At 39.7% G+C, this 16,557-nt stretch overlaps 1 protein-coding gene across 1 annotated transcript in view; it reads right to left on the minus strand.

Annotated features, from left to right (window-relative positions):
• Nucleotides 1-16,557, minus strand: part of SRGAP3 (SLIT-ROBO Rho GTPase activating protein 3) — a 205,769-nt gene that overhangs the window by 30,473 nt on the left and 158,739 nt on the right. The window contains exons 10-14 of the mRNA XM_083357001.1: nt 16,381-16,465; nt 8,361-8,388; nt 4,737-4,839; nt 2,369-2,429; nt 659-736 (exon numbers count right to left, since the gene is read on the minus strand). Coding sequence (XP_083213127.1) covers nt 659-736; nt 2,369-2,429; nt 4,737-4,839; nt 8,361-8,388; nt 16,381-16,465 — 355 coding nt within the window. The remainder of the gene's footprint in view (nt 1-658; nt 737-2,368; nt 2,430-4,736; nt 4,840-8,360; nt 8,389-16,380; nt 16,466-16,557) is intronic.

The following is a 16,557-nucleotide window of genomic DNA, read 5'->3' on the forward strand; positions in this document are numbered from 1 at the left end:
TATGAAGCAGTATTGCAAAATCTTACAACACATCCCAAATAGCTATGCTTAAATATAACAATGCTAACTATGTCCCAATGTGCTTTTTCAAAAGGCAGCTGGACTTTGTTTTTCCTTGAAGATGTTTTGCTTCTCACCCAAGAAGCTTCTTCAGAACTGAAAAAGCTTCTTGGATAAGAAGTGAAACATCTTCAAAGAAAAACAAAGTCTAGCTACCCTTTGAAAAAGCACCTTTGGGGCAACTATGACCTTGATGACTGAGAATCTACATGTTGTTGTTGTTAGTTGCGAAGTCGTGTCTGACCCATTGTGACCCCATGGACAATGTTCCTCCAGGCCTTCCTGTTCTCTACCATCTTCTGGAGTCCATTTAAGCTCACGCCTATAGCTTCAGTGACTCCATCCAGCCACCTCATTCTCTGTCGTCCCCTTCTTCTCTTGCCCTCAATCTTTCCCAGCATTAGGCTCTTCTCCAGGGAGTCCTTCCTTCTCATTAGAATCTACATAGACAATGCTAACTATGGGATGGAGGTAGCTCAAAAAAAAGCCTGTCTCAGAAGGCTGAGACAGAATTCAGAATGTATATGTATTCTAATAAATAAATGTAAAATAAAACAACAGCAAATCACTTTATAAGAATGACCAACTAATTACATACCTCTTTCAAATGAGTTTTTGATATCATTGACTTCAACCTGAGATCCAGGAACTCTAAAAATACCCTGTTGTTGTAAACCTGAAAGTGAAAAAAATTTTTTCAAAAGAAAGCCTATTCAATTTTGGAATCAATTCCCATTTTAAATTTCAATCATTTCAGTTACCTTCACATTTAGGTCTTCCAAATATACATTTTACTTTTTTTAAAAAAAATCCCATTTATATCCTGCCCTTCTCCGAAGACTCCACCCTGCTTACAATCTAAAGCACAAATCAATGTGCTTAGCAACTTATAGGATAACAATAACAGTAAAAGTCCTTTTACTGCACAAATAAGCTCATTGACCCAAATCTACTTGTAGATCACCTCTTACCATTTTTATATGTAATCTTCCCATATGTATCTAGAAATAAGTCACAGAATTCCCTGTAATCCTATATACGCAATTTGTTTTGATATGTTCAAGCAGATAAGATAAAGTCTGATGGTGAGGAAGGTGTAGGCAGTCAAACCTGATTTAGAATTCTCTTGCCTTGACAGAAAGAAAACCAGAATGATTCTCCAAACACTTGCATGGAAACAATCGACTATAAACCTGCCCATTTTTATCACAACTTCTGTGCAACCTTCTGCTGATGTAACCCCTATGCATGGGGAGAGAGGGAGAGGAGGATTTATAGTGACAGACAAGAATTTAGGGAAGCCCAATATGGCCTAAAGCAGTGATGGTGAACCCATGACATGAGTGTCACAATGACATATCATTTTTTAGTGATGCGCCTAAAGGCTGCATGAGAATTTTGTGTACGCTTGTGTAGTCTCCAGATCACCTGGAAGTTGTGCAAGAGGATTTTGTTCTCACACAGCCTTTGGAGCCTCCGAAAATTGTGCAAGAATGTTCTTTGCACGATTTCTGGGAGCTCCAGAGGCTGTACAAAGAGCACACCACATTCTCATGCAGCCTCTCAAAAGGACAGGTATTCTCATGGATTTTTGGAGGTTCCAGAGTCACACAAAAATGTGGTGTGTTCTCACACAGCCTCTGGAGCTTCCAAAAAGCACAAGAATGGGGCATGCTTTCCTATTCTTATGTTGCCGGCAAGGCCAAATAAGAGCTTTGTCCAAAGTTTCCAGATTGCTGGAGCTGCCTCAGATAAGACAAATTGAAAAGTATTTACAATTATGTATTTCTTTATTAAATGTATATGCCACCAATATCACTATCCAAAGTGACTCTTTGTTATGAATTGTTTCATGAATTGTGACATGTCAGCAGAGTCAAGTTAGGAATTTTCTGAATTTTTGACACACCAAGCCTACAAGGTTCATTATTACTGACCTAAAGCCTAGCTCTAGGCTAGTAGCCCTGGTTTAGCTCATACTAGAACAAAATTAAAAATTTTCAGTCACCAGCAGTGGAGGGAGAAGGAATAGTTCCCTGGATTTCAGTCAAAAGTATCCAGACAAATAATTTGGTCAATGAGCACAATTCCATATCCAACTATTTGTCATTCCAAAAATATTTTGTTTTCTGGTTAAGGCAAGCATTTATTAATTAAATATAACAATGACAGAGTCCCTTGTAATTAGTCAAATAATTAGTCAAATAAGCTGACATATCATTTTGCATTTTAGTGGAGACACATTCTTGTGCTGAAAACCTTAAAAGAAAACCTTGAGGCCAATGTGGAGGGGAGCAATTCAACTTACCATATAAATTAATATAACGAATGCAACTTTCAACCACAAGTGGAATTGCCTGTCCAGAATCCTTGGGAAAGAAACAGAATTTTTTTTTAAAAAAATGAATATATTGATTTGGGTATATTGCTCTGATGAGAACAGTGGTTTCATGAAGCAAACTCGAGCAAAATTGCAGGTTGAAAAATGAGCTGTTAGTTCAGTCACCGAGTTAGCAAGAAATTAAAACACGTAAGCTTTCAAACAGTAATCTGCACATCCTTTATACTGCGCACTGTAAGAAAGTTAATTTGGCAATGTTCCTGAGAAGCTGAATCTTGACTATCAAATTGGGGCATCTGGATCAAAGCTATGAGCCAGATCAGACATTGTCTAAGCTACACTAATGCTTCCATTGAACATATTAAATCTTCCAACAATCTTTTGTTTTTCCACAAAACCAGTTTTAAAGAGTTATGCAGAATCTTGTACATTTATCTATGTGTATGAATGTGTTTGGGAAAATTATCCTCTCGTAAACTTTGGCTTTTGTACTTATTCTTTTTTCTCCTTCAAAGAAGGGACCTCTTGAACCATAGCAACTTCTTACAATAAATAACATATATTTTTCTAGATGGGGGCCCCCCTCTAGTCAGTACCTGATTTCTTGTTCGAGCATTCCTTCTTCCTCTGATAAGCAAATAAAGCAGCAAAGTAGGGGAGAAAAGAAAAGGTTAAGCAAGAGTAAGAACAGTTAGGGTAAGCATATTTTCCAGAGGCTATGAAAGCTCAAATGCAATGGCAGCTTAGAAGGAACTACAGTAGTTCAGGCTCTGTCCAACACCCATAGAACTGCTTGGTATGCAATTACTCTGCTTTGGCAATGGACTCTCAGACTCTTCTTGCCATTTTCCCTTTTCCCATCTGGAGTTCTTCCTACAGTTTCATTGCCCAGTTCTTTTTATTTATATAACCCTCTTGGCAAAATCCGAAAATCTTGTCTTTTTCGTTCAGTATGATGACCATAGTATTCTGTATTTCTTAAAATGCTTTTTTCCCCATTTTGTTGGGCTGCCTTGACTTCCTTCCATGTGCCAATGTTTTACCTTTTGGTTTTGAAGCTGATTTCAATATTAAAAGTGTTTAATGCTGTAGTTTTGCCTCTTTTACTGTATGGGCTGCAGGCCTGTGATTATTCAATTCTTTAAAAAGAAAAAGGTGGAGGTTGTCCAAATTATTTTGAGTATTATTTGCAGCTCCAAGATGTATTCCCAATGGGGCACTTCTGTTGGAAGCCATGACACTGTGGCAAGACTGAGTTATGATAATTAATCATCTGCTTTTTTTTTACCAGAAAATCTATCCCCCTTCATTTTCTTGATTCTTTCTGTTCAACGTAGTGGCTTCTGGTTATAAGTAAATGGGTAAATTGGACCTATTCCTGAATTGTGCAGTATCGCTGAATTTTAGCAAATCTAAGAAGACAATAAAGCAATTGAGACCAATAGGCTTAGTTGTTTTGTTTTGAGAATTTGGATCCATATCAGATTCTTTTCTCATCTCTAATCTCTGAAGTATTAGAAATTAAAGGCATTCTCACTGGCATTATATTTCACTATATTTTTCTAAGCTTGCTAAATGAGGTGACACAGTAAAAATTAGATGAAGGACCATTTCAGCAAAAGTTCCTGTAGCACCCTTTCCCAGCATCAGATGAAGACTTACTTGTTAATGTAGATCTTTAAAACAGTTTATATTTTATGATCTAACACTCTTGTTTCATAGGCAAGTCTTAATTATCATCTTATTTCTTAATCAATTACTGTTGTAGTTCAAATTTTATATTTGTTTTAGGAGTTGCTTAGATAAGCTATGTGAAGAGCAATTATACAAATTTGGTAAGCCCCAAATAAAACACCAGGAACTCCTAAAAACGCCACTTTTTATTTTAACTTTGATTTGCAGGAAATACTTTTCTAAGAGAGGAAATCACGCTACATTTAAATTTCAGGATGTCTGTATAAGCTTCAAAGAACCAGGGTAGCTCAGCCTGTAGTAGGAACAAGATATGATAGACTACCAATTAGCCTGCTGGCAGGAACAAAGGATGCTATCTTACACTTTGTTCCCGAAAAAATCTTTCTTAGCTCATCCCTTCCCTTTGCATAAATAAATGTACAGAACTCCAAGAGTAAAGTGGGTCCCTTGCTAGCTCAAGTGTGGCACCAGCAGATTTTGTCCCTGAAAGAGACAGCATACCAACCATTTTCATGGCGTGATGTGCAGTGCATGGGAAAGGCCAGGTCCAAGGAAAGGAAACAGGTCAGTGGTTAGAAGGGGAGAATGCTACCATTACATCCACAGTGTTCACAGACTCTTACTGTTAAACAGCCAATACCTTAATGAATGTTTCCATATTGCCGTTAAAGAGTTTATGATTATAGACTGAGAGAGGCCTAGGTCTCCTCATTTTCTGTGGCTTAGGGGGAAGACAGGGGGGCCTGAGGAAATGGAACAAAAGAAATCATAAAACATCAGTGTGAATACAATGGCAGGGAAAAGAGCTCCAAGACTGCAAACAGAGACATGGGGAAGCCTCTGGAAAGGTGAACCCTTGCTTCCGTGAACCTTGATATCTTTTTCGACAGTATATCATTGAAATACCGAAGACACGGGGAGCTCCCCTGAATCTCAAGGATACAACACCCAGCTTCCTTACTTTGGAGGAAGAGGGTTGGGAAATTGCTTACCTATTGCTATTAGCAAAATTCTGTTTACAATGTAGTTCATTTTAAGCAGGAAAAAACAGTATTTAAAATAAGCTGGGCAAACCTTCCCTTCCCTGAAAAGATGCTAAGCTCTTATACCACCAGGATCCTAGCTTTTTAAATTTTTACACAAACTTCATCTTATCTCCATCCACTATTATCCTTTGCTACAAAGGGACCGACCTAGTGCATTCTAACAAATTAAAAAGGTTTCTTTCAATTGCCTCTCCAAATTTTTAAAAAATAATCCAGGTGCATACAATTAAAATGCCTCTTTTTGTACAATTTGAACTGACCAACCGCTTCATAATCCTGAATTCTCATACATTTAGTTAGAAAAAGAATTCCACGTTCGAAGGAAGCTGGTTTCTAAAAGCTATTTTTCTACCATTATTAAAACAGTTGCAAATTTCTTTGCTAATCCTGCACAGTGCAATTAAACAATGAAGCTCAACTGTTTGTTTGTTTTTTTAAAAAAAATTCTGGTTCTTTTGCTGCATTGTCAGACCTCACAATCGATTGTTCTTTCTTTGTCTTTATTATTGCAAACTGAGCTAAAAAGAAGAGCTGCATTTATTTGGGAGTTCTGGAGCCATTTGCTTGTATCTCCTTCCTTGGCAGAAAGCATACATGACCTTTCAGTGAGTCTACAGGCTGGACCATAATGACTAGCTTTGAACAGTCCTTCAAGGCACGTGCTGTGCATATTAAGAGAAGGGGAAGCATGACAAACAATAAAAAAGAAAATGATCTTACTATCCTCAAATCTTGGATCAGGAGTGAACTTTTATAACTTAAAAAAATGTTCAAAAAGAAACAAAGATTTTAAAGCTAGCATATCCTTTTCTTGTGGCACTCTTTCATACAAAAGAGTACTAGGCAGCCCAAGAACATACCCAATTTCTTTGGATAGAAATCACACTGCATTTAAATTTTTGTATGTTCAGATAAATCTCTCTTTTGATCCAATTTGTGGATCAGAAATTATTATTCCTTCTCTATGTTGATTTTATACCACCTTTAAAGGATATAGTCCTCAAGGCTTCCAAGAAAACACCAAATAAATGCTGGCTTGGTTCTTTGTCCTATTTGTCAGTATCTTCATGTAGCTGGTTGGCTCTGTGTGCTGGCACTCTGTATTTTGCTCAGGGATTAGGCAGGTACCTTGACTCAACATTTTGATTTTGTTAGTATAAAAGCAATCAAATTAAGAAAGGTATAAAACTACAGTTCAAAACCGGCTCCATTTATATCAAGACATTAACTACCAGAATTTTTCGTGCCTGATAGAATATATTCTCCATGAACAATTGGGGCTTCAGTGGAAATGGTCCTGGTGATCAGTAGGGAAGCAGTGCTTATGAAAAACAACTCATTAAGAATTGAAACAAACTGAGATGACTGGGTTTGGTTTTTTTAAATTTTATTCAAATTATTTAGTTTGATCCATTTGGTCTTCTCATCATCACCAGAAGAAGCTAGCTGGAACTGTTTGGCCTTTGTAGACAATAGAGTTTCAGTTTATGCAAAATGAGCTAGGTAAATTTGAATTCACCTACATTACAATCCAAATAACTGAGCTACTGGGTGGGTCTCCTATATGTTTTCTGCATACAGGAAATTAAATACCTTGTATTCATTATAAACTTAAGAGTCTATATATTTCCTTGCACCTTCTTCTACCATATATCTGGTAACTATTATCCTCTCTCTCTTTTCTATCTTTCAGTGAGAAAATTTAAGAATTAGTCCACCTGCCAGATTTACTTCTTTATGTCCACACCCTATGTGGATCAAAGAAATTTGGAAATCTTTCCTTTAGCTGAAAATATAAATGATCATTTGAGCTAATGATTCCCCGTTATTGGTCTATTTGCATGTTATTGGTCTATTTGCATGAGAATGTGAGCTACTCAATCCCTAATTTAATTGGCTATTACTAGGCAGCCATGAATGCGTAAATCAGCTATGGGTACCTTACCTTCTATGAAACCCATTCAGTTTTTCCATAACTCCTTTTTTATCACTACAGCCAACTGCTTCTAAATTACCTTTCACTACTTAACTGAATCATATGTTGCTCTCCTTCCAATTTCTGAGAGCAGCTCACTTTTGTCAATGTCCTTTGTCAATAGTGCATTTTTCCCTAAATTCCTCCCCCCCCCCACGCTCTCCTTTCTTATGGGAATTCAAAATTTATTCTCATTCCTAATGCCTATTTTTCACCCTCTTTATTATAGAGAAAAGAATGATTCAGAAACCGTGCTGGTGATGACCTATAAAGCCCTAAATGGCTTGGGTCCGGGATATCTGAGGGAACACCTGCTGCCAGCATCAAGTTCCCTTCGTCCAGTGCGCTCCCACAGGGAGGGTCTTCTCAGGGTGCCGCCGGTAAAAGATTGCCAGTGGGTAACACCCAGGGGTAGGGCCTTCTCAGTGGGTGCGCCTGCCCTCTGGAACCAGCTGCCCGTGGAGCTTAGGACTGCCCCCGACCTCCGTTCATTCCGCCGGGACCTGAAGACCTGGCTCTTCGAGCTCTCTGGCCCAGGCTGAGAATTTTTAATTTTAATTTAATTGGGTTGGGTTTTTTTTGTTTTTCAGGGACTGCTGTAATTATTTTTAATTCTTTTTAACTTTTGTATTTCTTGTTTTAAATACCCTGTAAACCGCCCTGAGTCCTTCGGGAAAGGGCGGCATATAAATCCAATTAAATAAATAAATAAATAAATAAATATATCATGATCTGGAAATTAATCCCATATCTGGGGATTTGTTTTTAAAATTCATATATTAAATGTATTTACATGGTCTCTCAGCTCACTCGCCGTGACTTTTAGGCAGCTTTAGTAATTTGTCCCTGAGCATATATTAACTAGCAAAGGAAAGACCTCCAGTTTGGCTAAAGATGCTGGTCACTATTGCAAGTAGCTGAACAAACTCTTCATACATCCAAGAAGCTTCTGCAGTACTCTCTGCTGACAGAGCCTTATGTGATTTCAGAGTGAGTCAGCTGGAAATTGCCACTGCAGCAAGAGGCTTTTTGTTATCCTTCTAATTAATCTATTTGAGTAATGCAGCCAGAGGTAAGCCACTCATGCAGGGAGAGAGCTGCCATTTTCCCCCCCTACAGCTCATGCTTGGAAGATTTTTTTATAAATTTGAAGCAGATGAATTTTAAATAGTTCAATCCTTCATATAGAAGGAGTACCAACCAATCGCCGGAATAAAAGAGAAAAACAAAGAGTTCCACTTACCTAGTTGTTCCACATTCAGCTCTTTCACCTGAGGAAGGGAGAAAAGAAATAGTATGTTAATTGCAGCCTTGCTATTTATTTATATATGTTAAGAGTACTTTGTTGGGGTAGGGCAGGGGTCGGCAACCTCGGCTCTTTTATGACTCGTGGACTTCAACTCCCAGAATTCCTGAGCCAGCATAGCTGGCTCAGGAATTCTGGGAGTTGAAGTCCACGAGTCATAAAAGAGCCGAGGTTGCCGACCCCTGGGGTAGGGAAATCAGTATAACTCTATAGCCCAGTGTTCCTGAAACTTGGCAATTTTAAGGTGTGTGGACTTCAACTCCCAGAATTCCCCAACCAGCAGAGGAAAGCCACAAATTTTAAAGTTGCCAAGTATGAAAACAAAACAAAAACAAAACTGCCGGAGCCCAGAGAATCTTGACTTAAAGGCAACTGAAAAGATATCTTTCAATCAGCAATTTGCAGGATAAACACTATACCTAGATCAGATTTTTGAAGTTCTTTTTTTTTAAAAAAAATCAATGGTATTTTAATTCTTGTATTTTCATTGCCTCGTTTTAATTGCTAATGCTCTATTCAACTATTTTTATTCTTCTTATATACTATTGTAATATCTTTCAGAAGGAAGAGTGCTACCATCATTATCATCAATAAATGCTCCAAACAGTTTAAGAAATTTAAGAGCCCTTGTAAGTCCCCCTCCTAACAATTGATGTGGTGTTCTGCAAAGGCAAAAGACATCATGATACATCATGTGACATGACTGAGGTGTCCTACACCGTGGTGTAGGAGAAGAGTAGGCTGAAGTGGAAGGCAGAGTTAAATGAGTCATCAGTTTGAAGTAATTGTATTGCCACAAGAGACCCAAATCCAGCCCCCTATGAATTCCATTGATTTTTATCTAGTGCTAATTTAACTTTGATCGTTAGTTGACTAGATTCTAGTGTATATCTATCAATAATAAATTATTCTGTGCTTCGAACTCAGTGAATGCTCCTGGTTATTTGTGCCTGACAATCTAATTATTGCCTAATATTGAAGAAGGCATGAATGGAAGCCAAGTGCTTTTGACAAAAGAATAACATAAGGACAACTCAAAAACTAAAAATGATTATAAGTAGACTCCTTATCTTTAATATGAGGCTAGATTAACTTTGTACAATAATTAATACTCATTCTTTGAGGTTTAAAAACAATGTCCAGAGGCTATTTAGGCAAGAGAGCACAACCTCTTGCTGAATTCAGGAATGCACAATAAAACATTCATAGTCAGTGGCTGGCCAGCCTTTGTTTCAGTAGAAGTGAGACTTTACTACTTTATAGGAAAGTGGTCCCCCAGGCAATCTGCTTTTCCCATTAGAAGTTTCTTCCTATCTGGAACCTGCCTTCATGTGATCAGACCAAAGGAAACATCAACCAGCACACACAGTGTATTTAAAAAGATGATAAAAAATAGTAGTTTTGCTTTATGTGGTTGAAGAATAGATAAAGACTGTGTGCTTGAGAAGTAAAAAGATAATTAATTCTATAGAGAAATAGGTAATTCATTCTATACAGAATTAATTCTATACAGAAAGACAATGACAAACCTGGATCGTGATGGGTAAGGCCATTTCAATGACCTTTGTTTTGTAACAACAAAGATCATAATGGTTAAAGCAATGATGCTCAGCAATTAGAAATGCACATATTTAGGAAAGGTAGTGCAAGAGAAGTAATGTATTCAGAAAAATCGTTATGCTTTACAAGATTGAAAAAACATAGAAAAGGGGGAAGACAACAGATAATGTGGACAAATGGGATCAAATATATCACTTGGAAAAGTTATTACAGGGATGGGTTAAAATAGTGACCATTTGTTCATCAGGACCTGTATCATCAGGACCTAACTATTCTTAGGCCCTACATTCTGGGATGTTATATTGGAGAACAAGTCATGATGCTGCTTCCAGTACAGGTAGTCAACTTATGACTACAAACGAGCCCAAAATTTTCAAGCAAGACAGTTGTTAACTGAGTTGCACCCCATTTGATGACCTTTTTGCCACAGTTGTTAAGGGAATCTGGCTTTCCCCATTGGCTCTGCTTGTCAGAAGCCAGCTGGGAAGGTGATCACTTGACCCTGGAACACACTGCAACTGATATAAGTTATGAATTTTGATCATGGAACCATGGGGATGCTACAATGGTCATAAGTGTGAAAACCTTTCAAAAGTCACTTTCTCAGGGCTCTTGTAACTTCAGATAGTCGCAAATGGTTGCAACTCAAGGTTGTATTTAGAGAGGGCCTCCTCAGGGTGCCTCCGGTCAGAGAATGCCGGCTGGTGGCCCCCAGGGGGAGGGCCTTCTCTGTGGGCGCCCCGGCTTTATGGAATCAACTGCCGGTTGAGCTCCAGATGGCACCGGATCTTCGCTCCTTCCAGCGCGGGTTAAAGACCCATTTATTCGAACAAGCTGGCCTGGCCTGATGGGGGAAATGTTAGGGTTTTAATGTTTTTTATATTTTGATTGTTTTAATTTGGGCAACAATTTAATCCTTTTTAACTTTTGTACTTCTATTTATATGCCCTGTTCACCGCCCTGAGTCCTTCGGGAGAAGGGCGGTATAAAAATTCAATTAATAATAATAATAATAATAATATCTTCAAGGGATGCGGTGGCTCAGTGGGTTAAGACGCTGAGCTTATCAATCAGAAGGTCGGCAGTTTGGCGGGTTGAATCCCGAATGCCGCGTAGCAGTGTGAGCACCTGTTACTCGTCCCAGCTTCTGCCAACCTAGCAGTTCGAAAGGACGTAAAAATGCAAGTAGAAAAATAGGGACCACTACGGTGGGAAGGTAACCGTGTTCTGTGCGCCTTTGGTGTCTAGTCATGCCGGCCACATGACCACGGAGACGTCCTCGGACAAGCGCTGGCTCTTCGGCTTTGAAACAGAGATGAGCACCGGCCCCTAGAGTCGGAAATGACTAGCACGCGTGTGCGGGGGAACCTTTACCTTTACTATTATATCTTCTGTAAGCTGCTCCTGCCAGACTGAATTTTCAGATCACTGTTGTTTTGGTTGCGTGAACTAATTTACATGAATCCTTCTTAAAGCATAATGATCAGAACCAGACAGGGAACTGAATGTATTTCCAACCAATGAACAGAGTGAATGCCCCTGATCTTGAAGCAATTGTTCTAAATCAGTTCTACATTAACATTAAAGCTACATTCCATACCTAATTTAAATTCAACTAGAGAGTCACTATACCGTAACTTTTGTGTTCCTTTTGAGGTATGTTACTGCCAAGCAAACCATCTTCCTCCTTATACCTTTATATTTAATATAAATTTAATATGGTTCTAGATGAAGAATTGTTGTGAATCCCTACTAAATTTCATTTTGTATTCTCTTTTCTCTATGTTTTAATCTATCAGCAACGTTCTGAATTTCTTTCTGTTTTCTAAGAGGTTAGCATCCTGTGTCAACTGCAATTTAATAAATACTCGTCCATCTTCCCTTCCAAATCTTTACTAAAATGTTGACCACAGGCTTATTCTCAGCAAGATTCCTTCAAAACCTCTCCATAGTTTTATAGGGAACATTTAACGAATAGCTGGATACAGTTTATCAGTGATTATGGACCCGCTTGGTATACATGGATATTATGCATGCATGTATAGTTGCAGTAAATACATCGGTACTCTAAACATAGGTCTGGCACAGATTCCATTCTGGCTGAAATCAATCAGAAATTTCTATCCCAAATACTGTAGATCTTGTTTTGCACCTATCTCTCTATTAACTTTTCTGTTCCTGTTATTATAAACAAACTTGGAGTTTATAATCAGGCTACACAATATATGATTATACCTGGAATATTAATATAATTAAAATATTATTAAATTGGTATTGTAATTGAAGTACATAGATAGTTCTCAAGTTATGATTGTTTATTTAACAAAGGTTCAAAGTTACAATGTGCCCATAAAGCACAACTTATGACCCTCCCTCGAAGTTAGTACCACATACCACCCACACAGTCATGTAATCACAATTTGAGAGCTAGGCAACCAGTTCATATTTATGACACTTGCAGCATCTTAAGATAACAAGATCATGATTTGCATCCTTCCCAGTTGATTTCAGACAAGCAAAGTCAATGGGGGAATCTGGATTCACTTTATGATTGCATGATTCATTAATGTAACAAAATGGACTTGGTCACCTGATAACTCGCTTAATGTCCACATTGCTTAGCAACCAAAATTCCAGTCCCAATCAGTGGAACAACCGGCCTCCAGAAGCTGTGAATGCTCCAATACTGGAAGTTTTTAAGAGGAGACTGGACAACCATTTGTCTGAAATGGTATCGGGTTTCCTGCCTGAGCAGGGGGTTGGACTAGAAGACCTCCAAGGTCTCTTCCAACTCTGTTATTCTGTTAACACTACTAAATGTCTGGTATTTAATAAAGCTTAATATGAATCGGCCATTATTTGTTTAAAGGTCCCTTCCAACCCTGTTATTCTATAATTGTTTATAATTTAGGCAAGCTTATAAAGAAGCAGCTTCCCTGTTTGGGGGAAGGTAGGTTAGAACAATAAGGAATTAAAGAATGAAGGAAAAGAAATGGGGAAACACTTGAAGGGATTGCTCACAAACACACATGCCATATAACATTCAGTCTAATTAATCATTATTTTTATGCAGAAAACCAAAGCTACGAATCCCCTCTTCCAATGATGAAACATTGATTTCTCTGGACAAATATACGTGTTACAGTTTCTCCTATAAGCAAACATTCCCTCAAAGGCTAACTCCTGTGGGGGGAAAAGTGAAACTAGAGTGAAGCAAATTAGGTTTTCTGGAATATATGCAGAGATCAAGAAGGCCGCTGTAGTTTCATAGTCGGTTCCCCTTAAGCACAAATCTTCAGTGATGAAAGGGCCTCTGCGTTAATTTTTCAATTCTCCTTGACAGCTTTCAAGCAGAGTGACAGAAGTAACCCAGTTGCAAATAATACCCCATTTTCAGTGCCAATGTACATATAACGCTATTAAAAGACTGAAACAGCTCAACATTCTATTCTTAGTACCTTCCATTTTTACTGTCCTTCCTTTTTACTGCTTGACTCTGAACAATAACTACTGCCTTAGACTACTCTCCCCATGCATCAATATATTATTCCTCCTGGTGCAGCTGTTGCCTGTTATTTTCAAAACTTTAAAATCTCCTTCAAACTATTACTTTCAAAACTTTGAAATATCCTTCCAAAAACATTGACACACATTTTAAGGTCAGGTTTTGTATCTGACAAACTTCCTAGTTCCAGATAAAATGACTAATTGTTAAGAACATAGCGAATACGTTTTAAGAAAATATATTAGTAAGGCTTGGGTTTTTCCATCAGACAAAAAAAAGTAACTTTTATCACCCTGCCAGCCAAAAGCATAAATCACAGTGTCTCTTTCTTCTGGAGGAAGGGTTGGACCGCTGGAGACGGTCAATCAAAAGCAACTCATGGATATACTGGGGGGGGAGGGATCACCTGTTTTACCTTCTATAACAGTGGTTCCCCAACCTTTCCAGTTTGGCAGCCTTGCGGGGAGTGAAGAGGAAGTGGTTCCATGTGAGCAGCAGGTGCGAGCACGACCACGCACAGCTCCACTTGCGCAAGCGGTGGGCTTGAATGGCCCTGTTCGAAATGGGCCATGGTCCGGTAGAGGGCCGCAGCCTGGGGGTTGGGGACCCCTATTCTAAAAGGTTACAGTCCAATTTGATAATACTCAGTTATCTAAACTAGGTAACAACCAGTTTCAACATTCATTTCCTGATACTCCCATGTAACACCTCTACTCCGCGAGCTGCATTGGCTTCCGGTTGCCCTCCGGGTGAGATTCAAGGTGCTGGTGATGACCTATAAAGCCCTAAATGGCTTGGGTCCGGGATATCTGAGGGAACACCTGCTGCCGGCATCAAGTTCCCTTCGTCCAGTGCGCTCCCACAGGGAAGGTCTTCTCAGGGTGCCACTGGTAAGAGATTGCCGGTGGGTAACACCCAGGGATAGGGCCTTCTCAGTGGGGGCGCCTGCCCTTTGGAACCAGCTGCCAGTGGAGCTGAGGACTGCCCCCAACCTCCATTCATTCCGCCGGGGCCTGAAGACCTGGCTCTTCGAGCTCTCTGGCCCAGGCTGAGGATTAATCTTATTTTAACTGGGGTTTTATTTAGGCAGGGACACATATATTTTTTTTAATTTGTTTTTAACTTTTGTATTTTGGTTTTTTAATCACCCTGTAAACCGCCCTGAGTCCTTAGGGAAAGGGCGGTATATAAATGTAATAAAATAAATAAATTGATGAATGAAGCCTGTACTTTAAATATGTCAAAGTACTAGTATCAGCACAAAACATATTTGCTGGACACCTATAGGCACGCATTTATATTGTTAATAAGATTTGTATGTTACTCCATTCTGGATTAGTATCGCCCCAATCCTAGGCTGCATATTTAACTACCGAAACAGCCTTGAGGTACAAACAAAGCAGACACAAGCTACTTTTGTGTTGTGGAGGAGACAGGACAGAGTTCCATACTGTCCCCTCCCTTCTTTCAATTCCCATTGCTATCCCCCAATTGTGTGCTTGGATGGTCTTATTTTCATCCTGCCCTTCCCAAAATCCAGACAATCACTCTGGGATACCCACCCTGGCAGGAATCCAGGCAAGTGGCATCATGGGACAACTGGAATTGCTTTAGTACCACATGTACCACAGTATCCCTGGAATTGGAAAAGGCTAGAGAATATTGGCAAAGTGGAGCATGAGGAACAAAGAAGGAAAGCAAGGTATTAACAACAACCAGATAATGATGATACCCAGCTTTTTATTTCGACCCCAAACCACCCCAGTGATGCCCTTGACGTGATGTCCCGTTGCCTGGAGGCGGTCCGGGTCTGGATGGGGAGGAACAGGCTTCGACTCAACCCTGACAAGACTGAGTGGCTGTGCGTACCGGCATCTCGGGACATTCAGGATTTCCCACCCCTCTCTATGGGGGGTGAGTTATTACCTCCTGTAGATAGGGCTCGCAACTTGGGAGTCCTCCTAGACTCACAGCTTTCCCTAGAAGACCATATAGTAGCTGTGACTAGGGGGGCCTTCACCCAGGTCCACCTGGTGCGCCAGTTGCGGCCCTATCTAGACCGGGATGCCTTGCGTACGGTCACTCATGCTCTCGTGACCTCTCGTCTTGACTACTGCAACACTCTCTACATGGGGCTACCCTTGAAGACCACCCGGAGGCTCCAACTGGTGCAGAATGCAGCCACGAGAGTTGTGCTGGGAGTTTCCCAACACTCCCATGTCACACCTTTGCTCCACGAGCTGCATTGGCTTCCAGTTGTCTTCCGGGTGAGGTTCAAGGTGTTAGTAATGACCTACAAAGCCCTACATGGCATGGGTCCGGAATACCTTGGAGAGCACCTGCAGCCGGCGTCAACTTCCCTCCGCCCAGTACGCTCCCACAGAGAGGGCCTCCTCAGGGTGCCACCGGTCAAAGAATGCCGACTGGTGGTCCCCAGGGGGAGGGCCTTCTCTGTGGGCGCACCGGATTTATGGAACCATCTTCCGGTCGAGCTATAGATGGCGCCTGATCTCCGCTCCTTCCGGCACGATCTTAAAACCCACCTTTTTGAACAAGCCGGCCTGACCTGATGGGATGGGGTTGGGTGTTATAAATTAACTTAACTTTTAATCTGTACTAACTTATTACGGGCATCGTTGTTTAATTACTTTTAATAATTTTTAATTTTTGTATCTTGTTTTTATTATGTATTGCCCTGTTCACCGCCCTGAGTCCTTCGGGAGAAGGGCGGTATACAAATTAAATTAATAAAATAAATAAATAATAATACTTCTGGTTACAACAGCAGGTACAAGAGAAAGAACCAAAGCAGATGACATTAAGAAATCTATAATCTAGCTTGAAATCTTGTACAGTAGTGGCGAGAAATGCACTGTTGTAACTGTAACTTACCTTCTCCTAGAGTCTGCTTCAGTAAGTCATGCTTAGCTTGCAGCTTAGTAATAAGGTTACTGCCATTCAAATACTCTTTAAATTTCTGAAGAACAGAAGAAACAAATCCATTTAACTCTAAGTAATATGGACAAAGAATTCTGATAAGACATACTTTGAGCTAAAAGTAATCTACAG

This window comes from Vipera ursinii (assembly GCF_947247035.1).
Source record: "Vipera ursinii genome assembly, chromosome: 2".
In the NCBI taxonomy this organism is placed as follows: domain Eukaryota; kingdom Metazoa; phylum Chordata; class Lepidosauria; order Squamata; family Viperidae; genus Vipera; species Vipera ursinii.